This window comes from Rhinoraja longicauda, chromosome 1, assembly GCF_053455715.1.
Source record: "Rhinoraja longicauda isolate Sanriku21f chromosome 1, sRhiLon1.1, whole genome shotgun sequence".
Taxonomy (NCBI): Eukaryota; Metazoa; Chordata; class Chondrichthyes; order Rajiformes; family Arhynchobatidae; genus Rhinoraja; species Rhinoraja longicauda.
Window position 1 is genome coordinate 5,491,348 of NC_135953.1, and position 27,171 is coordinate 5,518,518.

The 27,171-nt window shown below is 48.7% G+C and overlaps 1 protein-coding gene across 1 annotated transcript; it reads right to left on the reverse strand.

Annotated features, from left to right (window-relative positions):
* Window positions 1-5,743: 5,743 nt before the first annotated feature.
* On the reverse strand, window positions 5,744-25,723 carry fgf24 (fibroblast growth factor 24). The gene is made up of 3 exons (XM_078408733.1): window positions 25,525-25,723; window positions 13,530-13,636; window positions 5,744-6,016 (listed from the first exon to the last, which is right to left on the reverse strand). The coding sequence occupies exons 1-3, from the start codon at window positions 25,721-25,723 to the stop codon at window positions 5,744-5,746; spliced, it is 579 nt and encodes a 192-aa protein (XP_078264859.1).
* Between the last annotated feature and the right edge of the window lie 1,448 nt (window positions 25,724-27,171).

Sequence of the window (27,171 nt, forward strand, 5' to 3'; positions counted from 1 at the left end):
GACCCCCCCCCAGGCCTACAGCATCCGGGCCTACAGCGCCCCCCCGGGCCTAATACAGGACAAGGGCAGTCCCGTACGGGACAAACCAATTTAGCCCAAAATACGGGATGTCCCGGCTAATACGGGACAGTTGGCAACCCTAGCTCCAAGGTGTATTCTGCCATGGAACTAGCAACTAGTGTTTCCAATGCAACTATCTTTTCAGCTTTCAATGTCCAAAGGTCATGAGGTCACAAGGAATAGGAGTAGAATTAGGCCATTCGGCCCATCAAGTCTACTCCGCCATTCAATCATGGCTGATCTATCTCTCCCTCCTAACCCCATTCTCCTGCCTTCTCACCAAAACCTCTGACACCCGCACTAATCAAAAATCTATCTATCTCTGCCTTAAATATATCCACTGACTTGGCCTCCACAGCCTTCCGTGGCAAAGAATCCCACAGATTCACCACCCTCTGACTAAATAAATTTCTCCTCATCTGTTTCCTAAAGGAACTTCCTTTAATTCTGAGGCTGTGACCTCTGGTCCTAGACTCTCCCACTAGTGGAAACATCCTCTCCACATCCACTCTATCCAGGCCTTTCACTATTCTGTACGTTTCAATGAGGCCCCCCCTCATTCTTCTAAATCCCAGTGAGTACAGGCCCAGTGCCGACAAACGCTCATCACAGGTTAACCCACTCATTCCTGGGATTATTCTCGTAAACCTCCTCTGGACCCTCTCCAGAGCCAGCACGTGCTTCCTCCGATATGGGGCCCAAAACTGCTCACAATACCCCAAATGCGGCCTGTAGTTCTTCAAGCAACGCCCTGGGGGGAGGAAGCCGACGATCCCGGACCCTGCTCGCCCCCCATGGACCGGAGAGGAAGGGGTCGGAGCCAGTACGGGGCGGCCGGTGAGCAGACCGGCTACGGGCGGGAGGGAGTTTAGGGCCTTGACGGGGGAGTGGGCCCGCTGGAGGCCCTGCAGCAGCCTGGGGCACGATTAGACCGTGCACTGCTGGAGGCCCAGCAGCAGCCTGGGCTCGATTAGACCGTGCAGTGCTGGAGGCCCAGCAGCAGCCTGGGCTCGATTAGACCGTGCAGTGCTGGAGGCCCAGCAGCAGCCTGGGCTCGATTAGACCGTGCAGTGCTGGAGGCCCAGCAGCAGCCTGGGGCAAGATTAGACCGTGCACTGCTGGAGGCCCAGCAGCAGCCTGGGGCAAGATTAGACCGTGCACTGCTGGAGGCCCAGCAGCAGCCTGGGGCAAGATTAGACCGTGCACTGCTGGAGGCCCAGCAGCAGCCTGGGCTCGATTAGACCGTGCAGTGCTGGAGGCCCTGCAGCAGCCTGGGGCTCGGCTGGACCGGGCACCGTTCCAAGAGGCCGAGCACGTGGACTGCACGCGGCCGACAGCGGTGGAACGGTGCCAGAGGACGCTGCGGCTACGCTTGGCCAGGCCGACCCTGCAACGCCGCCAGGACACCAGACCTTCATGGTCAGGTCAAGTTCCCTGCACTTACAACATCTGGGACTTGGAAATGGCACCAAACAGGCGACTCTGTACACTGTCTCAGTGTACTACTGCTGTACACTGCTATACACTGCTATTCACTCCCTCTTCTTCCCCTCTCAATAGACAATAGACAATAGGTGCAGGAGGAGGCCATTCAGCCCTCCGCGCCAGCACCGCCATTCACCGTGATCATGGCTGATCATCCACACGCAGTACCCCGTTCCTGCCTTCTCCCCATACCCCCTGACTCCGCTATCCTTAAGAGACCTATCTCCCATCGGGCCAAAGGTAACGTGTGAAAACGCACACCTCCAGATTCAGGGACAGTTTCTTCCCAGCTGTTATCAGGCAACTGAACCATCCTACCACAACCAGAGAGCAGTGCTGAACCACTATCTACCTCATTGGTGACCCTCGGACTATCCTTGATCAGACTTTGCTGGAATTACATTGCACTAAACGTTATTCCCTTGTCATGTATCTCTACACTGTAAATGGCTGGATTGTAATCATGTGTTGTCTTTCCGCTGACTGGTTAGCACGCAACAAAGACTTTTCACTGCACCTCGGTACATGTGACAATAAACTAGACTAAACTGAACTATACGTGTACTGTATCTAAGATGTGCTTATGTACAGTAATACTTGTACTGAACTGTACGCAGCAGTGAATTTCACGGTACCTCGGTACATGTGACAATAAAGATTCATTGAACAACTTCTCAGGTATCTATGGCAAACCTGCCCTCATCAATGCCATTCCCATTTGGGTAATCTTAGCCACATAGAGTGTTAGAGTCATAGTGTGGAAACAGGCCCTTCGGCCCAACTCACCCACATCGGCCAACAATGTCCCAGTTACACTAATCCCGCTTGCCTGCGCTTGGTCCATAACCCTCCAAACCTGTCCTATCCATGTACCTGTCCAACTGTTTCTTAAACGACGGGATAGTCCCTGCATCAACTACCTCCTCTGGCAGCTCGTTCCATACATCCACCATCCTGGAAATCCGTTCCCAGTCATTGTTTGTCATAAGGTCATGAGTGATAGGAGCAGAATTAGGCCATTCAGACCATCAATTCTACTCCGCCATTCAATCATGGCTGATCTATCTCTCCCTCCTAACCCCATTCTCCTACCTTCTCCCCTGACACCCGTACTAATCAAGTATCTACCTACCTCTGCCTTAAAATTATCCACTGACGGCCTCCAGAGCCTTCTGTGGCAAAGAATTCCACGGATTCACCGCCCTCTGACTAAAGAAATTCCTCCTCATCTCCTTCCTAAAGGAACGTCCTTTAATTCTGAGGCTGTGCCCTCTGGTCCTAGACTCTCCCACCAGTGGAAACATTCTCTCCACATTCACTCTGTCCAAGCCTTTCACTATTCTGTAAGTTTCAATGAGGTCTCCCCTCATTCTTCTAAACTCCAGCGAGTACAGGCCCAGTGCCGACAAACGCTCATCATACGTTAACCCACTCATTCCTGGGATCATTCTTGTAAACCTCCTCTGGACCCTCTCCAGAGCCAGCACGTCCTTCCTCAGATACGGTGCCCAAAATTGCTCACAATGCCCCAAGTGCGGCCTGACCAGCGCCTTTTGGAGCCTCGGCATTACCTCCCTCTTTTTGTACACAAGCCCCCTTTGAAATAAATGCTAGCGTTGCGTTTGCCTTCTGCACTACCGGTTCTAGCCAGCGAATCTATCAAGCCATTGCCAACACATCCAGAACAAGTAGGTCAGAAGCACGTGGGAAAGCCCTTGTCCATTGCCCGAAATTGTGGGCGAAACCGAAAATCCTCTTTCCTCTCACACTCCAGAGTTCTTCCATGAACAGGAAAGCTTGAAGGTCGTTGTCATGTGAACAGAGAGGGCCACAGACCCAACAAGAAACCTCTGAGATAAATATAGGCTTTTCAAGGAAATTGCGAAGGCACGCGGTAGTTTAGACTTTAGAGATACTGCGCGGAAACAGGCCCTTCGGCCCATCGAGTCCTTGCTGACCAGCGATCACTAACACTATCCTACACACACTGGGGACAATTTACAATTTTGTCGAAGCCAATTAACCCACAAACCTGTACGTCTTTGGAGTGTGGGGAGAGAAACCGGAGCACCCGGAGAAAACCCACGCAGGTCACGGGGAGAGCGTGCAAACTCGGTACAGACAGCACCCGTAGTCAGGATCGAACCCGGGTCTCCTGGCGCTGTGAGGCAGCGACTCTACCGCTACGCCACCGTGCCTCCCCAATACTCCCAGTGTCTTCGTCCAGCCTTAACTCGTCGTTAATAACAATAAGGTAAATAAAAATAATTGAAACGAGATAATAGCTACAATAATAATTATACACATTTTTACAGATTCTGTACAATGGGGTTTCCTGAATGAAGTACACACATTATCAAGCAGAACAAAGTCAAAGAAGATGAGAGAACATTTCAATGATTGGTAAACACCGGTGTGATTTTTTGCCATTGGCAAAACCCAGGGTGAAGGTTCAACGGTCAGAGAGCAGGACACCATCTTCTCGGGTCAATTCAGGATGTCAAATAAGCTCTATCCGTGTCACATCCCGCGAATGAAGTGAAAAGGAAAGACACAAAAGGAATTCTAAGAGCCAGGACAAGCCGGAATAGAGGGATTTTAAGGATAGGAAAGTTGAGGGCGCACTTGGAGTAATGTGTTCAGTTTTGGGCATCGTGTTATCGGAAAGATGTTGTCAAGCTGGAAAGGGTGCAGAGAGAGGATTTATGAGGACGTTGCCAGGACTCGAGGGTCTGAGCTATAGGGAGAGGTTGGGCAGGCGTAGGATTCTATTCCTTGGAGCGCAGATAGGCGATCTTGTCGAGATTTCTTTTTTTTTGTTTTAGTTTTAGACTTGCAGTGTGGAAAAGGCCCTTCAGCTTGTTCCATACACACACTAACCTTTGTGTGAAAAAGTTACCTCTCGGATTCCTATTAAATCTTTTCCCCTTCACCTTGAACCTGGTCCTCGATTGCCCTACGTGTGTGCGTGCAGCGCAGGTTTACTAGGTTAATTCCCGGAATGGCGGGACTGTCATATGTTGAAAGACTGGAGCGACTGGGCTTGTGTACACTGGAATTTAGAAGGATGAGAGGGGAACTTATCGAAACGTATAAGATTATTAAGGGGTTGGACACGTTATAGGCAGGAAACATGTTCCCAATGTTGGGGGAGTCCAGAACAAGGGGCCACAGTTTAAGAATAAGGGGTAGGCCATTTAGAACTGAGATGAGGAAAAACTTTTTCAGTCTGAATCTGTGGAATTCTCTGCCTCAGAAGGCAGTGGAGGCCAATTCTCTGAATGCATTCAAGAGAGAGCTAGATAGAGCTCTTAAGGATAGCGGAGTCAGGGGGTATGGGGAGAAGGCAGGAATGGGGTACTGATTGAGAATGATCAGCCTTGATCACATTGAATGGCGGTGCTGGCTCGAAGGGCCGAATGGCCTCCTCCTGCACCTATTGTCTATTGTCTATTGTCTACTCTGGGCAAAAGACTCTGTGCATCTACCCGATCTATTCCTCTCATAACATGCCATGCTTTGTCCTGTATCTCTCCTCTTCCAGCTTTCTTCACCCCCCCCCCCCCCCCCCCACCACCCTTACAATCAGTCTGAAGAAGGGTCCCGACCCGAAACGTCACCTTCAACCAGAATGTGATGAATCTGTGGAATTAATTTACCAGGGGAGGCTGTGGAGGCCGAGACGTGGTGTTTTTGTTTGTTCTGGAGGAGATGAATAGATTCTTGATAAGTGCGGGTGTCCGAAGGTTACGGGGAGAAGGGGTTGAGAGGGAAAGGTAGATCAGCCATGATTGGATGGCAGCGTAGAATTGATGGGCCAAACGGCCTAATTCTACACCCATTACTTACGAATCCACGCGTGTTTTTTTCATCGAGCGAAGGCTTTAAACTGCAAGCCAGAACAACGAGTGGCCTCGACCCGAACCCGAGACCCTGGGGCAAAACTGTCCATCTCATAAATAACCTGGGCGCACACTCAAACACACGCTCACGCACACACGCACACACACACGCGCACACGTACAAACACGCCCAGTTTCCCTTTAAATAGTGGTCAGCTCAGAACACTCCCTTCCACGAGTATAAAAATAGAGCATCTTTACGTTTTGATTTTTAAAAGAAAAAACCAAACGCAAGTATTGATCCCGGGGACAGTCAGTGGTTGGTCGGTCGGTCGGTGGAGGGAGTTCCCTCCCTCTCAGCCCCTGCCTTTCCGCTGGTGCCGGTTTCTCCGAGTCCTTTTGGTCACCGTGGTGAATTTGAAAGGCTTGTGGTGGTCCTCCTTGTCCTTGGGCAGCCTCTTCATGAAGTGCACCTCCCGCTGGTTCTGCTCCGTTTTGGAGCCCTTCCTGGGCCTCCCCTTCCTGGTGAAGCCCAGGTACCACCCCTTGTACTTGGCCGACATCAGGGCGGTGTAGTTGTTCTCCAGCACCTCCTCCACGAACACGCACTCCCGGTTCTTGCCGTTCAGCTGCGTGAAGAGAGAGGGGGGAACGTGAGGGCGGGCCGCGCGGAGGGAGGCACAGAGAGAGAGAGAGAGAGAGAGAGAGAGAGAGAGAGAGAGAGAGAGAAAGAGAGAGAGAGAGAGAGAGAGCCGCGGGGTGACACAGGCCCTTCGGCCCGACCAATGGAATGTTGGCCTTCATAACAAGAGGAGATGAGTACAGGAGCAAAGAGGTCCTTCTGCAGTCATACAGGGCCCTAGTGAGACCGCACCTGGAGTACTGTGTGCAGTTTTGGTCTCCAAATTTGAGGAAGGATATTCTTGCTATTGAGGGCGTGTAGCGTAGGTTTACTAGGTTAATTCCCGGAATGGCGGGACTGTCATATGTTGAAAGACTGGAGCGACTAGGCTTGTATACACTGGAATTTAGAAGGATGAGAGGAGATCTTATCGAAATGTATAAGATTATTAAGGGGTTGGACACATTAAAGGCAGGAAACATGTTCCCAATGTTGGGTGAGTCCAGAACAAGGGGCCACAGTTCAAGAATAAGGGGTAGGCCATTTAGAACGGAGATGAGGAAAAACTTTTTCAGTCAGAGAGTTGTGAATCTGTGGAATTCTCTGCCTCAGAAGGCAGTGGAGGCCAATTCTCTGAATGCATTCAAGAGAGAGCTAGATAGAGCTCTTAAGGATAGCGGAGTCAGGGGGTATGGGGAGAAGGCAGGAACGGGGTACTGATTGTGAATGATCAGCCATGATCACATTGAATGGCGGTGCTGGCTCGAAGAGCCGAATGGCCTACTCCTGCACCTATTGTTTATTGTCTATTGTCTATTGCCCCACCTACACAAGTCCCACCTGCCTGCGTTTGGCCCATATCCCTCACAACTTATCACGAACGATCTCTTAGTGTAAGGAAATAACTGCAGATGCTGGTACAAATCTAAGGTATTTATTCACAAAATGCTGGAGTAACTCAGCAGGGCAGGCACCATCTTACTCCAGCATTTTGTGAAACCCATTCCTTCTCTCCTGAGATGCTGCAAGAATGATATCTTGTTATCCACTTTGCTGCTGTAACATTGTAAATTTCCCCGGTGTGGGACGAATAAAGGAATATATATATATATATATATATAAACCTGTCAATAGACAATAGCCAATAGACAATAGGTGCAGGAGGAGACCATTTGGCCCTTCGAGCCAGCACCGCCATTCAATGTGATCATGGCTGATCATCCACAATCAGTAACCCGTGCCTGCCTTCTCCCCATATCCCTTGATTCCACTAGCTCCTAGAGCTCTATCTAACTCTCTTTTAAATTCATCCAGTGAATTGGCCTCCACTGCCCTCTGTGGCAGAGAATTCCACAAATTCACAACTCTCTGCGTGAAAAAGTTTCTTCTTACCTCAGTTTTAAATGGCCTACCCCTTATTCCTAGACTATGGCCCATGGTTCTGGACTCCCCCAACATTGGGAACATGTTTCCTGCCTCCAGCGTTTTCAATCCCTTAATAATCTTATGTGTTTGAATAAAATCTCCTTTCATCCTTCTAAATTCCGGTGAATACAAGCCCAGTCGCTCCAATCTTTCAACGTACGTCAGTCCCTCCATCCCGGGGATTAACCTGGTGAACCTACGCTGCACTCCCTCAATAGCAAGGATGTCCTTCCTCAAATCTGGAGACCAAAACTGTCCTATCCATGTACCTGTCTAACTGTTTCTTAAACGTTGGGATAGTCCCAGCTTCAACCACCTCCTCTGGCAGCTTGTCCCATACACCCACCACCCTGTGTGTGAAGTTTAGTGCAGAGATGCGGCGCGGAAACAAGGCCCTTCGGCCCTTCGAGTCCGTGCCGACCCGAGATCACCCTGCACACTAGTGCTATCCTACACACACACACACTGGGGACAATTTACAATCTTACCGAAGCTAATTAACCTACAAACCTGCGTAGGAACGAACTGCAGATGCTGGTTTAAAACAAAGATGGACACAAAAAGCTGGAGTAACGCAGCGGGACAGATAGCATCTCTGGAGAGGAATGGGTGACGTTTCGGTTTGACCCGAAATGTCACCCATTCCCTCTCTCCAGAGATGCTGCCTGTCCCGCTGAGTTAAGCCAGCCTAATGTACAAACCTGTTTGTCTTTCCGGGACCGCTGGGAGTTGAATACATCGTTGACAATGAGCGTATGATAGTTGTATAATAGTTGAACATTTGTCTTGTATTATGGTGGTGGGTTCTATTTTGGTTTTATTGTATTGTAAATATTATTTTAATATTTGAATAAATATTTTTGATTTAAAAAAAACCTGTTTGTCTTTGGAGTGTCTTTTCCCCTTTCTCTCCCCACACCCCTATCTCTCTATCCTGTGACAATAGACAATTGACAATAGGTGCAGGAGGAGGCCATTCGGCCCTTCGAGCCAGCACCGCCATTCAATGTGATCATGGCTGATCATTCTCAATCAGTACCCCGTTCCTGCCTTCTCCCCATACCCCCTGACTCCGCTATGCTTAAGAGCTCTATCTAGCTCTCTCTTGAATGCATTCAGAGAATTGGCCTCCACTGCCTTCTGAGGCAGAGAATTCCACAGATTTACAACTCTCTGACTGAAAAAGGTTTTTCCTCATCTCCGTTCTAAATGGCCTACCCCTTATTCTTAAACTGTGGCCCCTGGTTCAGGACTCCCCCAACATTGGGAACATGTTTCCTGCCTCTAACGTGTCCAACCCCTTAATAATCTTATATGTTTCGATAAGATCCCCTCTCATTCTTCTAAATTCCAGTGTATACAAGCCTAGTCGCTCCAGTCTTTCAACATATGACTGTCCCGCCATTCCGGGAATTAACCTAGTGAACCTACGCTACACGCCCTCAATAGCAAGAATATCCTTCCTCAAATTTGGAGACCAAAACTGCACACAGTACTCCAGGTGCGGTCTCACTAGGGCCCTGTACAACTGCAGAAGCTTTTCACGGTACACGTGACAATAAACTAAACTGAACTAAAGTAAACTAAACTAAACTAAACTAAACTAAACTGCCTAAACTATTTATACACCAGCCTTTATTTTTATTTTTGCTCTCTTTATGTTTCCTAGGCCGTGCCATGAGGCATCACACATCAGACCCATGCCAACACTGTGTGCCTTGGTCACTCGAACCTCCCCCATCATTAACTACACACCGGTCGGTCACAGTGGCGCGGCAGTAGAGTTGCCGCCTCACAGCGCCAGAGAACCGGGTTCGATCCCGACTACGGGCGCTGTCTGTATGGAGTTTGTACGTTCTCCCCGTGACCTGTTTCGGTTTTCTCCTGAGATCTTCGGTTTCCTCCCACACTCCAAAGACGTACAGGTTTGTAAGTTAATTGGCTTGGTGTAAGTATAAAATTGTCCGAGTGTGTGTGTAGGATTATGTTAATATGCTGGGATCGCTGGTTGGCATACACTAATGTGGGCCGAAGGGCCTGTTTCCGAGCTATAAACTAAATTAAACATTGTAAATTGCTCGAGTTACTCAGCGGGACAGACAGCATCTCTGGAGGTGACGTTTCGGTTTGACTCCTTTTTTCAGACTCCTTCAGTCTTCTTCACTCTGAAGAAGGGTCTCGACCGGAAACGTCACCCGTTCCTTCTCTCCAGAGATGCTGCCTGTCCCGCTGAGTTACTCCAACATTTTGTGTCTGCCTTCGATTTGACCATAGAAACATAGAAAATAGGTGCAGGAGTAGGCCATTCGGCCCTTCGAACCTGCACCGCCATTCAATATGATCATGGCTGATCATCCAACTCAGTATCCCGTACCTGCCTTCTCTCCATACCCCCTGATCCCTTTAGCCACAAGGGCCACATCTAACTCCCTCTTAAATATAGCCAATGAACTGGCCTCAACTACCTTCTGTGGCAGAGAATTCCACAGATTCACCACTCTCTGTGTGAAAAACAACTTTCTCATCTCGGTCCTAAAAGACTTCCCCCTTATCCTTAAACTGTGACCCCTTGTTCTGGACTTCCCCAACATCGGGAACAATCTTCCTGCATCTAGCCTGTCCAACCCCTTAAGAATTTTGTAAGTTTCTATAAGATCCCCCCTCAATCTTCTAAATTTAACCATAGAAACATAGAAAAATAGGTGCAGGAGTAGGCCATTCGGCCCTTCAAGCCAGCACCGCCGTTCAGAATACAGAATACAGAATAGAATACAGAGCTTTATTTGTCATTCGGTACTGAGGCACCGAACGAAATTACATTCAATATGATCATGGCTGATCATTTAAAATCACGTTCCTGCTTTCTCCCCATATCCCTTGATTCCTTTAGCCCCAAGAGCTAAATCTAATTCCATCTTGAAACCAGCATCTGCAGTTCTTTCCTAAACTAAACTAAACTAAACTAAACATACCACAGCAGCTTTCCCTGGATACTCCAGGTGATTCAGGCTTATATAGAGTTTACTGATTATCAGTGGGGCGGGGATGGAAAAAACCTTTGTTGGTTCTGGGCTTGGTCTGATGCCAAGGTTTGTGTTGGTTGGCAGCCCTGGTGAACTTCTCCACCTTGCATGACTGTACTGGGCCCCAGGGAGTTTCCTAAGGCCTGTCCACAATCCACTGCTATGCCTCGGACACTGCCTGTGCTCTGATGAAGAACAACACTGATCTGAAGGGAGTTGAATCAACCTTTCCATTGCCTTGCGTAGGGAGGAACTGCAGGTGCCAGTTTAAACCGAAGACAGGCACAAAATGCTGGAGTAACTTGGTGGGACGGGCAGCATCTCTGGAGAGACGGGACAGGTGACGTTTCGGATGGAGAAAAGTGCGGCCATTACTGGAGTATTACTGGAGTACCTCCGCTCAGTCCGCCTTAACCGACCTGATCTCCGGTGGCTCAGCACTTCAACTCCCCCTCCCATTCCCAATCTGATCTTTCTGTCCTGGGCCTCCTCCATTGTCAGAGTGAGGCCCAGCGCAAATCGGAGGAACAGCACCTCATATTTTGCTTGTGTAGTTTACACCCCAGCGGTATGAACATTGACTTCTCTAACTTCAGATGGTCCCTCTGTTCCTCTCTAACCCCTCCCCCTTCCCAGTTCTCCCACTAGTTTTCCTGTCTCCGACTGCATTCTATCTTTGTCCCGCCCCCTCCCCTGACATCAGTCTGAAGAAGGGTCTCGACCCCAAACGTCACCCATTCCTTCTCTCCTGAGATGCTGCCTGACCCGCTGAGTTACTCCAGCATTTTGTGTCTACCTACTGGAGTATAAAAGTAGGGAGGTCAAGTTGCAGTTGTAAAGACAATAGACAATAGACAATAGGTGCAGGAGGAGGCCATTCGGCCCTTCAAGCCAGCACCGCCAAGCAATGTGATCATGGCTGATCATTCTCAATCAGTACCCCGTTCCTGCCTTCTCCCCATACCCCTTGACTCCGCTATCCTTAAGAGCTCTATCTAGCTCTCTCTTGAATGCATTCAGAGAATTGGCCTCCACTGCCTTCTGAGGCAGAGAATTCCACAGATTCACAACTCTCTGACTGAAAAAGTTTTTTCCTCATCTCAGTTCTAAATGGCCTACCCCTTATTCTTAAACTGTGGCCCCTGGTTCTGGACTCCCCCAACATTGGGAACATGTTTCCTGCCTCTAACGTGTCCAACCCCTTAATAATCATACGTTTCGATAAGATCCCCTCTCATCCTTCTAAATTCCAGTGTATACAAGCCTAGTCGCTCCAGTCTTTCAACATTTGACAGTCCCGCCATTCCGGGAATTAACCTAGTAAACCTACGCTGCACACCCTCAATAGCAAGAATATCCTTCCTCAAATTTGGAGACCAAAACAGCACACAGTACTCCAGGTGCGGTCTCACTAGGGCCCTGTACAACTGCAGAAGGATCTCTTTGCTCCTATACTCAACTCCTCTTGTTATGAAGGCCAACATTCCATTGGCTTTCTTCACTGCCTGCTGTACCTGCATGCTTCCTTTCAGTGACTGATGCACTAGGACACCCAGATCTCGTTGTACGTCCCCTGTTCCTAACTTGACACCATTCAGATAATACTCTGCCTTCCTATTCTTACCACCAAAGTGGATAACCTCACACTTATCTACATTAAACTGCATCTGCCTTGCATCCGCCCACTCACACAACCTGTCCAAGTCACCCTCCTACCTCATAGCATCTTCCTCACAGTTCACACTGCCACCCAGCTTTGTATCATCTGCAAATTTGCTAATGGTACTTTTAATCCCTTCATCCAAAGGACGTTGGTGAGGCCACATTTAGAGTATTGTGTTCAGTTCTGGGCACCATGTTATAGGCAAGATGTTGTCAAGCTGGAAAAGGTTCAGGGTGGATTTACGAGGATGTTGCCAGGACTCGAGGGCCTGAGCTGTAGGGAGAGGTTGAGCAGGCTGGGAACTCCGTGAGAGCTGGAGGATTGAGGGGTGATCTTATAATTGCTAGTTGGTGCGGACTCGATGGACCGAAGGGCCTATCCCCACGGGTGATAGAGGTGCTGCCTTACAGCACTTGCAGCGCCGGAGACCCGGGTTCGATCCCGACTACGGGTGCTGTCTGATTGGGTAAGGCCGCACTGGTGAGTAAGGCAAGGCAGCGCCTTTACCACCTCAGACAGCTGACGAAATTCAGAGTGTCTCTGAGGATCCTTCAATGCTTCTACTCTGGGGCTGTAGAGAGCATCCTGTCCGGCAACATTACAGTCTGGTTTGGGAACAGCTCTGCCCAGGACAGGATGGCCCTGCAGAGAGTAGTGTGTTCGGCAGAACGCACCATGGGAACTACACTCGTCCCCCTGCAGGACCTATACATCAGGAGGTGCAGATCCAGAGCAAGCAAGATTATGGGGGACCCCTACCACCCCAGCAACGGACTGTTCCAGCTGCTACGGTCAGGCAAACGCCTCCGCTGTCACGCAGTGAAAACGGAGAGGATGAGACGGAGTTTCTTCCCACAGGCCATCAGGACTGTTAACTATTATAACTCCAGGGACTACATTTTCTTTTCTCTATTAATTTTAATTTATATGCTGTAATTGTAATTTTTTTAGCACAATCCGCAGGCATTGCCACTTTCATTTCACTGCACATCGTGTATGTGTATGTGACAAATAAACTTGACTTGAGTTTGTACGTTCTCCCCGTGACCTGCGTGGGTTTTCTCCGAGATCTTCGGTTTCCTCCTACACTCCAAAGACGCACAGGTATGTAGGTTAATTGGCTTGGTAAATGTTTTTTAAAAATTGTCCATAGACAATAGACAATAGACAATAGGTGCAGGAGGAGGTCATTCGGCCCTTCGAGCCAGCACCGCCATTCAATGTGATCATGTGAAGGATGGTGTTAGTGTGCGGGGATCGCTGGTCGGCGCGGACCCGGTGGGCCGAAAGGGCTTGTTTTCGCACTGCGTCTCTCTAAACTAAACCACACTGCATCTCCAATCTAAACTAGAGTAGGAAGGCGTGACAGAGCTTGTCGGTGGGTCCAGCGCTCAGACTGCAAACGTTACCTTGCCCAGAATCTTCCCACGTTTGCTCATGCAGATATAATGGGCCGTCTCTTTGCCCTTGATCCTCACGTGACTACCGAAGGTGTCAGTCTCCACCACGAGAAGAGCTGCAATGTGAACGGAAGAAGAAAATGCGGAGTGAGTACACAACCACGCGTACAGACTCGGCCCACCGAGCCGACCGACCATCACCCCGACCGAACCAGGCGTTCCAGAACCGGGGGCCACACCGTCTGAGAATAAAGGGGAGGCCGTTTAAAACTGAGGTGAGAAAAAACTTTTTCACCCAGAGAGTTTGTGAGCTTGTGGAATTCTCTGCCACGGAGGGCAGTGGAGGTCAAATCACTGGATGAATTTAAAAGAGAGTTAGATGGAGCTCCAGGGGCTAGTGGAATCAAAGGATATGGGGAGAAGGCAGGCACGGGGTACTGATTGTGGATGATCAGCCATGATCACGATGAATGGTGGTGCTGGCTCGAAGGGGCGAACAGCCTCCTCCTGCACCTATTTTCTACGTTTCTATGTTACACTCGTTTCAGTTTAGCTTCGTTTAGTTTAGCGACACAGCGCGGAAACAGGCCCTTCGGCCCACCGAGTCCGTACCGACCAGCGATCCCCGCACACTAACCCTACCCTGCACGCACTGGGGACACACCAAGCCAGTTAACCTACAAACCTGCACGTCTTTGGAGTGTGGGAGGAAACAGAAGATCTCGGAGAAAACCCACGCAGGTCACAGGGAGAACGTACAAACTCTGTATAGATCGGGATGGAACCCGGGTCTCTGGTGCTGCACGCGCTGTAAGGCAACACCTCTACCGCTGCGCCACCGTGATCGGCCACTAGTTTTAGTTCAGTTTAGTTTAGTTCAATCTGCCACAGGCAATGATGGTCCAATTCTATACTGCCATCGTAGAGTCCGTCCTCTCCTTCTCCATCATGGTCTGGTTTGGCTCAGCCAACAAGCACGACATCCGGAGGCTGCAACGGATCGTTCGCACAGCTGAGAAGGTTGTTGGCTGCAACCTTCCCCCCATTGACGAACTGTACACTGCAAGGGCCAGGAAGCGAGTGGGCAAGATCATCTCTGACCCCTCTCACCCTGGCCACAAACTCTTCGAATCACTTCCCTCTGGAAGGCGACTCCGGACTGTCAAAGCAGCCACAGCCAGACATAAAGACAGCTTTTTTCCCCACGAGTGATAGTTCCACTCAATAACCAAAGTCTGTAGTCTCTTTTTTGCGCTGGTTTGTTTTCACCCACATGTTTAGACCATAACGGTGTATCCTTATTGCTTTGATGTGGTTATGCTTTATTCTTAATTGTTAACTGTATGTTTGTGTTGTCATTTGTGAACGGAGCACCAAGGCACATTCCTTGTATGTGCTCATACATGGCCAATAAACTTAAACTTAAACTTAAAACTTAAACACGGCAGAAACAGGCCTACTAAAAATCATAAGACCATAAGACATAAGAGCAAAATTAGGCCATTCCCCCATCGGGTCTACTCCACCATTTGTTCATGGCTGATCTATCTTTCCCTCTCAACCCCCTTCTCCCCATAAGACAATAGACAATAGACAATAGACAATAGGTGCAGGAGTAGGCCATTCACTAGGGCCCTGTACAACTGCAGAAGGACCTCTTTGCTCCTGTACTCAACTCCTCTTGTAATGAAGGCCAACATTCCGTTGGCTTTCTTCACTGCCTGCTGTACCTGCATGCTTCCTTTCAGTGGCTGGAAAGAGTGCAGAGATGATTTACGAGGATGTTTCCAGGACTTGAGGGCCTACGTTGCACGCCCACAATAGCAAGAATATCCTTCCTCAAATTTGGAGACCAAAACTGCACACAGTACTCCAGGTGCGGTCACTTGTTCTGGACTCCCCCAACATTGGGAACATGCTTCCTGCCTCTAACGTGTCCAAACCCTTAATAATCTTATACGTTTCGATAAGATCCCCTCTCATCCTTCAAGTAACGTTTGCATTCCCTCTCTCTCCATCCCTCCCCCACCCTAGTTCTCCAACCAGTCTGACTGTCGCCCTGATTAAATTTTATCTTTGCATGCCTCCTTGTCACATTCCCTTACCTAACAATGACCTATTCTACATTTTCTTCGAGCTCTGTCCCCTTTGATGTCCCGTTTTCACACCTTACCCTTCCATATCTCTGTGTGCCCCATCCCCTGACTCTCAGTCTGAAGAAGGGTGTCGACCCGAAACGTCACCCATTCCTTCCCTCCAAAGATGCTGACTGTCCAGCTGAGTTACTCCAGCATTTTGTGCCTATCTTTGGTGTAAACCAGCATCTGCAGTTCCTTCCTACGCAGCTCTTGAAAGGAAATCTCTGCACCTGATGATCCATCCAGTCTCCTGAGTAAGTTGTACTTAATTTTACTTTAGGGATACAGTGCATAAACTGGCCATCCGGCCCACTGAGTCCACGCCGACCAGCGACCCCGACTCACCAACGCTGTCCCACACACACTAGGGACAATGTTACAACAGTGGCACGGTGGCGCAGCGGTAGAGTTGCTGCCTCACAGCGCCAGAGACGCGGGTTCGATCCTGATTACGGGTGCTGTCTGTACGGAGTTTGTACGTTCTCCCCGTGACCTGCGTGGGTTTTCTCCGGGTGCTCTGGTTTCCCACCACACCCCCAAAGACGTACAGGTTTGTAGGTTAATTAGCTTTGGTAAAATTGTAAATTAGACAATAGACAATAGGTGCAGGAGTAGGCCATTCGGCCCTTCGAGCCAGCACCACCATTCAATGTGATCATATCATATATATACAGCCGTAAACAGGCCTTTTCGGCCCACCAAGTCCGTGCCGCCCAGCGATCCCCGTACTAACACTATCCTACACCCACTCGGGACAATTTTTACATTTACCCAGCCAATTAACCTACATACCTGTACGTCTTTGGAGTGTGGGAGGAAACCGAAGATCTCGGAGAAAACCCACGCAGGTCATGGCTGATCATTCTCAATCAGTACCCCGTTCCTGCCTTCTCCCCATACCCCACTGACTCCGCTATCCTTAAGAGCTCTATCTAGCTCTCTAGTGTCCCTAGTGTGCTTAGGTTAGTGTTAGTCTAAGGGGATCGCTGGTCGGCACAGACTTGGTGGACTAAACTAAACCAAACTAAACTAAACTAAACTAAACTAAACTAAACTAAACCAGCTGTTATCAGGCAACTGAACCATCCTACCACAACCAGAGAGCGGTGCTGAACTACTATCTACCTCATTGGAGACCCTCGGACTATCTTTAATCAGGCTTTACTGGACTTTGTCTTGCATTATACGTTATTCAAGCAATTCCCTTTATCATGTACGTACTGTACACTGTGAATGGCTCGATTGTAATCATGTATTGTCTTTACCTCTGACTGGTTAGCACGCAACAAAAGCTTTTCACTGTACCTCGTTACAAATGTCATTAGACTCAAACTAAACTAAACTAAACAAAGCTAAACTATTGTGAGCAATATTAGGCCGCATATCTGAGGAAGGGTCTGCTGGCTCTGGAGAGGGTCCAGAGGAGGTTTACGAGAATGATCCCAGGAATGAGTGGGTTAACGTACGATGAGCGTTTGACGGCACTGGGCCTGTACTCGCTGGAGTTTAGAAGGATGAGGGGGGACCTCATTGAAACGTACCGAATAGTGAAAGGCCTGGATAGAGTGGATGTGGAGAGGATGTTTCCACTGGTGGGAGAGTCTCAGAACAGAGGCCACAGCCTCAGAATAAAAGGACGTTCATTTAGGAAGGAGATGAGGAGGAATTTATTTAGCCAGTTTAGTTCAGTTTAGTCTAGTTTATTGTCACGTGTGCCGAGGTACAGTGAAAAGCTTTATGTTGCGTGCTAACCAGTCAGCGGACAGACAATATATGATTACAATCAATCCATTTGTAAATGTACAGATACATGATAAGGGAATAACGTTCAGTGCAAGGTAAAGCCAGCAAAGTCCGGTCAAAGATAGTCCGAGGGTCACCAATGAGGTAGATAGTAGTTCAGCACTGCTTTCTGGTTGTGGTAGGATGGTTCAGTTGCCTGATAACAGCTGGGAAGAAACTGTCCCTGAATCAGGTGGTTAGGGTGGTGAATCTGTGTAATTCTTTGCCACAGAAGGCTGTGGAGGCCAAGTCAATGGATATTTTTAAGGCGGAAATAGATAGATTCTTGATTGGTCCGGGTGTCCGGGGTTATGGGGTGAAGGCAGGAGAATGGGGTTAGGAGGGAGAGACAGATCAGCCACGATTGAATGGCGGGGTAGACTTGATGGGCTGAATGGCCTAATTCTGCTCCTGTCACTTACAAACTGAACTCAACTAAGCTAAACTCCACACGCAGACAGCAGCCGAGGTCAGGATCGAACCGGGGTCTCTGGCGCTGTGAGGCAGCAGCTCTACCGGCAGGATTAGTGCTAAGCACTGTCCATAACATCACAGGCCAGGCAGCCTTTGACTATTTACACTGAGAAAGAGAAACATACCACTGAAGCAGCTGCCGTGCTGTTTATCCAGCGAGGCGTCGGTACAGAAAACAGAACTCAGACCAAGGTTGCCACAAGCACTGGCAGTGAATGCCCTGCGATGTTCTGACCCGCACACAGGTCACATCAGAGGCAGCGTGGGTCTCCCAAGCTGAAGGCTGACACAAAACGCTGGGGTAACTCGAAGATAGACACAAAACGCTGGAGTAACTCATAAGGTCATAAGTGATAGGAGTAGAATAAGGCCATTCGGCCCATCAGGTCTACTCCGCCATTCAATCATGGCTGATCTATCTCTCCCTCCTAACCCCATTCAAGAGAGAGCTAGATAGAGCTCGTAAGGATAGCGGAGTCAGGGGGTATGGGGAGAAGGCAGGAACGTGGTACTGATTGAGAATGATCAGCCATGATCACATTGAATGGCGGTGTTGGCTCGAAGGGCCAAACGGCCTCCTCCTGCACCTATTGTCTATTGTCTAACCCCATTCTCCTGCCTTCTCCCCTTAACCTCTGACACCTGTACTATTCAAGAATCTATCAATCTCTGCCTTGAAAATATCCACTGACGGCCTCCACTGCCTTCTGTGACAAAGAATCCCACAGATTAACCACCCTCTGACTAAAGAAATTTCTCCTCATCTCCTTCCTAAAAGAACGTCCTTTAATTCTGAGGCTGTGCCCTCTGGTCCTAGACTCTCCCACCAGTGGAAACATCCTCTCCACATCCACTCTATCCAGGCCTTTCACTATTCTGTACGTTTCAATGAGGTCCCCCCTCATTCTTCTAAACTCCAGCGAGTACAGGCCCAGTGCCGACGAACGCTCATCATAGGTTAACCATGTCATTTTAGATGTGGAAAGAAACCGGAGCACCCGGGGGGAGACTTGTGAGTGTCTGGAGATGCCACCTGACCCACAGAGTTAGACAATAGACAATAGACAATAGACAATAGGTGCAGGAGGAGGCCATTAGGCCCTTCGAGCCAGCACCGCCATTCAAAGTGATCATGGCTGATCATTCACAATCAGTACCCCGTTCCTGCCTTCTCCCCATACCCCCTGACTCCGCTATCTTTAAGAGCTCTATCTAGCTCTCTCACTTGAAAGCATCCAGGGAATTGGCCTCCACAGATTTACGACTCTCTGACTGAAAAGTTACTCCGGCACTTTGTGTCTACCTTCGGTGTTAAAGCAGCATCCGCAGGTCCTTCCTACACATTTGGCTTATGCCGACTTTGAAGAAGTTGCCCTGAGATGCTGCCTGGCCCACCGAGTTACTCCAGCACTTTGCGCCTGACTGCCTTCCCAGCTAAACACTGGGTGGGTGCCGGGAATGTGAGAAATTCCACGACAGCACGTACTAGGGAGGTCAGAGTCACAGCATGAAGAATCCTGGAGCTGGTTCATGAGTTGGGTTATAGAATCATAGTGTCAAACAGCACCGAAAGACTGTGGTGGAGGGGAGGGGAGAGAGCTGGAAGAGAGGTGGGGAAGGACAAAGCCTGGCAGGACTAGGGATGCCAACTGTCCCGTATTTTGGGCTAAATTGGTTTGTCCCGTACGGGACCGCCCTTGTCCGTACGGGACAAACCAATGGGAGCTAAAGGAATCAGGAGATAAGGGGAAAAAGCAGGAACGGGGTACTGATTTTAGATGATCAGCCATGATCATATTAAATGGCGGTGTTGGCTCGAAGGGCCGAATTGCCTACTCCTGCACCTATTTTCTATGCTTCAATGTTTCTATTTTTCTAACCCGGGTCTCTGGCGCTGTAAGGCAGCAACTCTACCGCTGCGCCACTGTGCAGCCAATGCAGATTTAGAACAGCTTAGGAACGGGCAGAGGAACGGCAGGTGGAGTTTAATCTGAGCAAATGTGAGTCCGGATATCGACTGGATGGATGAAAATGTACGATGAGCATTTGACGGTACTGCGCCTGAACTCGCTAGAAGGACAATAGACAATAGGTGCAGGAGGAGGCCATTCGGCCCTTCGAACCAGCACCGCCATTCAATGTGATCATGGCTGATCATTCTCAATCAGTACCCCGTTCCTGCCTTCTCCCCATACCCCCTAACTCCGCTATCCTTAAGAGCTCTATCTAGCTCTCTCTTGAATGCATTCAGAGAATTGGCCTCCACTGCCTTCTGAGGCAAAGAATTCCACAGATTTACAACTCTCTGACTGAAAAAGTTTTTCCTCATAGACAATAGACAATAGACAATAGGTGCAGGAGTAGGCCATTCAGCCCTTCGAGCCAGCACCGCCATTCAATGCGATCATGGCTGATCACTCCGTTCTAAATGGCCTACCCCTTATTCTTAAGCTGTGGCCCCTTGTTCTGGACTCCCCCAAAATTGGGAACATGTTTCCTGCCTCTAATGTGTCCAATCCCCTAATTATTGGGCGGCACGGTAGCGCAGCGGTAGAGTTGCTGCTTTACAGCGAATGCAGCGCCGGAGACTCAGGTTCGATCCTGACTACGGGTGCTGCACTGTAAGGAGTTTGTACGTTCTCCCCGTGACCTGCGTGGGTTTTCTCCGAGATCTTCGGTTTCCTCCCACACTCCAAAGACGTACAGGTATGTAGGTTAATTGGTTGGGTAAATGTAAAAATTGTCCCTAGTGGGTGTAGGATAGTGTTAATGTACGGGGATCACTGGGCGGCACGGACTTGGAGGGCCGAAAAGGCCTGCTTCCGGCTGTATATATATGATATGATATCTTATATGTTTCAATAAGATCCCCCCTCATCCTTCTAAATTCCAGTGTATACAAGCCTAATTGCTCCAGCCTTTCAACATACGACAGTCCCGCCATTCCGGGAATCAACCTAGTGAACCTACGCTGCACGCCCTCAATAGCAAGAATATCCTTCCTCAAATTTGGAGACCAAAACTGCACACAGTACTCCAGGTGCGGTCTCACCAGGGCCCGGTACAACTGTAGAAGGACCTCTTTGCTCCTATACTCAACTCCTCTTGTTACGAAGACCAACATTCCATTGGCTTTCTTCACTGCCTGCTGTACCTGCATGCTTCTTTTCAGTGACTGATGCACTAGGACACCCAGATCTCGTTGAACATCCCCTCTTCCTAACTTGACACCATTCAGATAATAATCTGCCTTTCTATTCTTACTTCCAAAGTGAATAACCTCACACTTATCTACATTAAACTGCATCTGCCATGTATCCGCCCACTCACACAACCTGTCCAAGTCACCCTGCAGCCTTATTGCATCTTCCTCACAATTCACACTACCCCCCAGCTTAGTATCATCTGCAAATTTGCTAATGGTACTTTTAATCCTTTCATCTAAGTCATTAATGTACCTACCCCTTATTCTTAAACTGTGGCCCCTTGTTCTGGACTCCCCGAACATTGGGAACACGTTCCCTGCCTCTAGCGTGTCCAACCCCTTAATAATCTTATATGTTTCGATAAGGGGTACTGATTGAGAATGATCAGCCATGATCACATTGAATGGCGGTGCTGGCTCGACGGGCCGAATGGCCTCCTCCTGCACCTGTTGTCTCTTGACTCGATGACCCAGTCCGAGTATCTTGCATCTTGTGTCTATCTTCAAGAAGGGTTGTAAGCTGCCTTTAAGAGCCACAGTAAAAAGGATCTTGACCCGAAACGTCACCCATTCCTTCTCTCCAAAGATGCTGCCTGTCTCTCTGAGTTATTCCTGCATTTTCGTGTCTATATTCGGTTTAAACCAGCATCAGCAGTTACTTCCGACACTTTCCTATTTAATTCATGGACTGGTGTTTAAACAAGGAGACTAATTGGCCGAGTGTAAATATAAAGAGCTTGTGCACATAAATGGGATTGACATACACGCCTCAATCTCCCTTTGGGTTTCCAGATAGATACAGTTGGGTCATTCAATAAGCACTGATGTGATATTATTGGGGCAGGCTGATATACACTCAGTCAGGATCAAAGTACATACAGGGTACTTTATTAATAATAATAATAATAATAATAACTTTATTTATATAGCACTTTTCATGCAATTGCGCGCAGCCCAAAGTGCTTTGCGCAAAAACAAACACATGTCTAAACAAACATACGATTTAAAACAGTAACGACATAGGTTGTTAATAGGATACAAAGCACATAGAAACATAGAAACATAGAAACACAGAAACATAGAAAATAGGTGCAGGTGGAGGCCATTTGGCCCTTCAAGCCAGCACCGCCATTCATTGTGATCATGGCTGATCATCAACAATCAGTAACCCGTGCCTGCCTTCTCCCCATATCCCTTGATTCCGCTAGCCCCTAGAGCTCCATCCAACTCTTTTAAATCCATCCAGTGAATTGGCCTCCACTGTCCTCTGTGGCAGAGAATTCCACAACTTCACAACTCTATGGGTGGAAAAGTTTCTTCTCACCTCAGTTTTAAATGGCCTCCCCTTTATTCTCAGACTGTGGCCCCTGGTTCTGGACTCCCCCAACATTGGGAACATTTTTCCTGCATCTAGCTTGTCCAGTCCTTTTATAATGTTATACGTCTCTATAAGATTCCCTCTCATCCTTCTAAACTCCAGTGAATACAAGCCCAGTCTTTCCAATCTTTCCTCATATGACAGTCCCTTCATCCCGGGGATTAACCTGGTGAACCTACGCTGCACTGCCTCAATAGCAAGGACGTCCTTCCTCAAATTCGGAGACCAAAACGGCACACAATACTCCAGGTGCGGTCTCACCAGGGCCTGGTACAATTGCAGAATGACCTCTTTGCTCCTGTACTCAAATCCTCTCGCTATGAAGGCCAAGATGCCATTAGCTTTCTTCACTGCCTGCTGTACCTGCACGCTTACTTTCAGTGACTGGTGCACACGGACACCAAGGTCTCGTTGCACTTCCCCTTTACCTAATCTGATTTACGAAAAATTTAAAATATAAAATTGTAAAATTGAGAATATAAAACGACAAAGGAAGTAAAATTAGTTGAAAGCAAGATTAAAAAGATATGTTTTCAACTGCTGTTTAAAAATGTCAACTGACTTGACGTCTCTCATAGCCCTGGGTAGGTTATTCCACAGCATTGGGGCCTAGTTGATAAAGGCTGCTTGACCAATTGTTTTATGGCAGCTCCATCGAGTGGCTAACAGGCCAACATCAGTAGACCTGAGCGCGCGAGTAAGGGCGTACGGAAGGAGGGACTCTGTAAGATATGCTGCTCCTAATCTATTTAGGGCTTTGTAAACAAGAAAGTGCTGAGCTTGCACAATAAAAAAATAAAAAGGCTCTACAAAATAAAGAGATGGACTCACGACCTGTGGAAAAGAGTTACCCAGCAGCGGTTTTACTGATGGAATAGAGATCGGGTGTGGCACGGTGGCGCAGCGGTAGAGTTGCTGCCTTACAGCGCCAAAGGCCCAGGTTCGATCCTGACTATGGGTGCTGTCTGTACAGAGTTTGTACTTTCTCCCCGTGACCTGTGTGGGTTTTCTCCGAGATCTTCGGTTTCCTCCCACACTCCAAAGACCTACAGGTTTGTAGGTTAATTGGCTTGGTAAAATTATAAATTGTCCCCAGTGTGCGTAGGATAGTGTTAGTGTGCGGGGATCGCTGGGCGGCGTATCCAACCAAGGATGGTTGGAGAACGAAGGGCCTGATTTCATGCTGTATCTCTAAACTAAACGATACAAAAGTGTTTAACATCATGAGAGCAATAGATCGGGTAAACGCAAAGTCTTTTGCCCAGAGACATGGGAATCGAGAACCATAGGTTTAAGGTGAGGGGAGAGCAGTTTCACACAAAGGGTGGTGGGAGTATGGAACGAGCTGCCGGAGGAGGCAGTTGAGGCTGGGACTATCACAACATTTAATCAACACTTAGACAGGTACACAGATAGTTTATCGGAAGGAACTGCAGATGCTGGTTTACACCGAAGGTAGAAACCAAACGCTAGATTAACTCAGAGGGTCATACAGCATCTATGGAGAAAAGGAAACTGATCGAGACCCTTCTTGTCACATGTACCGAGCGAGGTACAGTGAAAAGCTTTTGTTGGGTACTAACCAGTCAGAGGAACCAGATTATACATGATTATGATCGAGTTGTCCAAAATGTACAGATAAAGGAATAACGTTTAGTGCAAGGCAAAGTACAGTAAAGTCCAAGGGTCTCCAATCAGGTAGATGGTAGCTCAGGACTGCTATTGAGTTGGCGATAGGATTGGACAGGTTTGGAGGGATATGGGCCAAACGTGGGCAGGTGGGACTAGTGTAGATGGGGCATGTTGGACGGTGTGGGCAAGTTGGGCTGAAGGACCTGTTTCCACACTGTATCACTCTATGACTCTACGACTATGACTGAAGAGTTGTGAAGTGTGAAGCCAGAGAAGAGAAGGGGGAGAGAGTAGGGAGAAGGGGAGAAATGGGTACAAATCCAGGTGGGGCCCAAAGAAGAAAGGGGTCAGGAAGGAAAAAGGGGTGTTACCGTAGGTTACCAAGTCATGGAGTGATTCAGCGTGGAAACAGGCCCTTCGGCCCAACTTGCCCACACCGGCAAACATGTCCCAGCTACACTAGTCCCACCTGCCAGCGTTTGGTCCATATCCCTCCAAACATGTCCTATCCATGTACCTGTCTAACTGTCTCTTAAATGTTGGGATAGTCCCTGCCTCAACTGCCTCCTCTGGCAGCTTGTTCCATACACCCACCACCCTCTGTGTGAAAAGGAAACAATCACAAAGGTAGATGAGATTTGGAAGGACACCATGTTTATGGATGAACAGTAAAACTACCTTTAAAGGTCTGCCAATGAAAAGAGATAGCAGGTAGACACAAAATGCTGGAGTAACTCAGCAAATCAGGCAGCATCTCAGGAGAGAAGGAATGGGTGACGTTTTGGGTCGAGACCCTTCTTCAGACTGAAGAAGGGTCTCGACCCAAAACGTCACCCATTCCTTCTCTCCCGAGATGCTGCCTGACCCCGCTGAGTTACTCCAGCATTTTGTGTCTACCTTCGATTTAAACCAGCATCAGCAGTTTTTTTTCCTACAAAAGAGAAACCAAACTAAACTAACCAAACAAAACTAAACTATGCTGTACTAACTAAACTAAGAACCGCTGTGTCGGAGGCAACTCCCAGCCAGGTGCTGGTTTACACTGAAGATGGACACAAAATTCTGAGCTCAGCCTGAAGAGGAGTCTCGACCCCTCCCCTCCACAGATGCTGAGTTACTCCAGCATTTTGTGTTAAAGTAAGAACAGGCCTCCGCTGACCCACACCGTCCGGGCTTCTTCTTGATCAGTACGGGTGTCGGGGGTTATGGGGAGAAGGCAGGTGGATGGGGTTAGGAGGGAGAGATAGCTCAGCCATGATCGAATGGCAGAGTGGACTTGATGGGCCGGATGGCCTAATTCTGCTCCTATCACTTATGATCTTATGATCTTATGACCTTATGACCTTATGACCTTATGACCTATGAGCTTATGGCCTCACGGTTCACGCGGTTTACCGTATTTTCCACCGTCCTCGCCGTTGGCGTTGATCTTCTTGCCCAGCACCTGGACATGTTTGCCGCTGGTCCGGCTGTACAGCTGGTAGATCCGTATTTGTTTACGGCTCAAGTCGTCCGAGTGTCTGGTGTGGTTTTCCACGTACGTCCTGAAGTGGGCCGTGGTCTGCCTGGAGTCCTGCAAACTCAGAAAGACCATCCACCAGTTACATTCACAATCTGGGCAAGCATGGAGGTTTAGTTTAGTTTAGCTTAGTATAGCTTAGCTTAGTTTAAAGTTTAGCTTATTTTAGTTTAGTTTAGCTTACTTTAGCATTGTTTAGTATTGTTTAGTTTAGCTTAGCTTAGCTTAGTTTAGTATCATTTAGTTCAGTTTAGTTTAGTTTAGTTTAGAGATACAGCGCGGTAACAGGCCCTATGGCCCACCGAGTCCGCGCCGACCAGCGATCCCCGCACATTAACACTATCCTACACACAGTAGGGACAATTTTACACTTGCACCAAGCTAATTAACCTGCAAACCTGTACGTCTTTGGAGCGTGGGAGGAAACCGAAGATCTCGGAGAAAACCCACGCAGGTCACGGGGAGAACGTGCAAACTCCGTACAGACGGCGCCCGTAGTCAGGATCGAACCTTAGTCTCTGGCGCTGCGAGGCAGCAAGCCTACCGCTGCGCCACCGTGCCGAACAACATTTATACCAAGCTGATTAACATCTTTGGAGGAGCATCCAGGTGGCTGATAGCATAGAACATAGAGCTGTACAGCACAGTCTGAGGAAGGGTCCCGACCCGAAACATCATGGACAGTGCCTCGGACGTCAATGTTATATCTTGCGGTGAATATTCTACCCTCGGTACAAGGAGGCTGAAAGTGGCCGTGCGAGAAGAGGCCCACACAGACCAACATGTCCCAGCTACACACGTCCCACCTACCAGCGTTTGGCCCATACCCCTCTAACTAAACCTGTCCTATCCATGCACCTATCTGAATGTTTCTTAAACGTTGTGATTGTCGCTGCCTCAATTACTAATGGATTCAATGGGGCTTTATTGGTCACATGTGCAACTGCACAGTAAAATTATTCTTACCTATAGACAATAGACAATAGACAATAGGTGCAGGAGGAGGCCATTCGGCCCTTCGAGCCAGCACCGCCATTCAATGTGATCATGGCTGATCATTCTCAATCAGTACCCCGTTACTGCCTTCTCCCCATATCCCCTGACTCCGCTATCCTTAAGAGCTCTCATATATTACACATGCGGGTGCTGCCATGTTTTTCCGCCATTATGCAAAGTCCAAAGTCCGGTCGGCCCGCACCCTCGATGTACTGGAGCAGTTCCCGTGAACCGATGTCCCTCCCCTCTCCTCTCCTCTCCCATCCTCTCCTCTCCCCTCCTGTCCTCTCCTCTCTTCTTCCTCTCCTCTCCTCTCCTCTCCTCTCCTCTCCTCTCCTCTCCTCTCCTCTCCTCTCCTCTCCTCTCCTCTCCTCTCCTCTCCTCTCCTCTCCTCTCCTCTCATCTCCCACTTCTCTCCTCCTCCCCTCTCTTCTTCTTTCCTCCTCTCCTCTCCTCTCCTCCTCTGCTCTCCTCTCCTCTTTTCCTCTCCTCTCCTCTTCTTTCCTCTCCTCTCCTCTCCTCTCCTC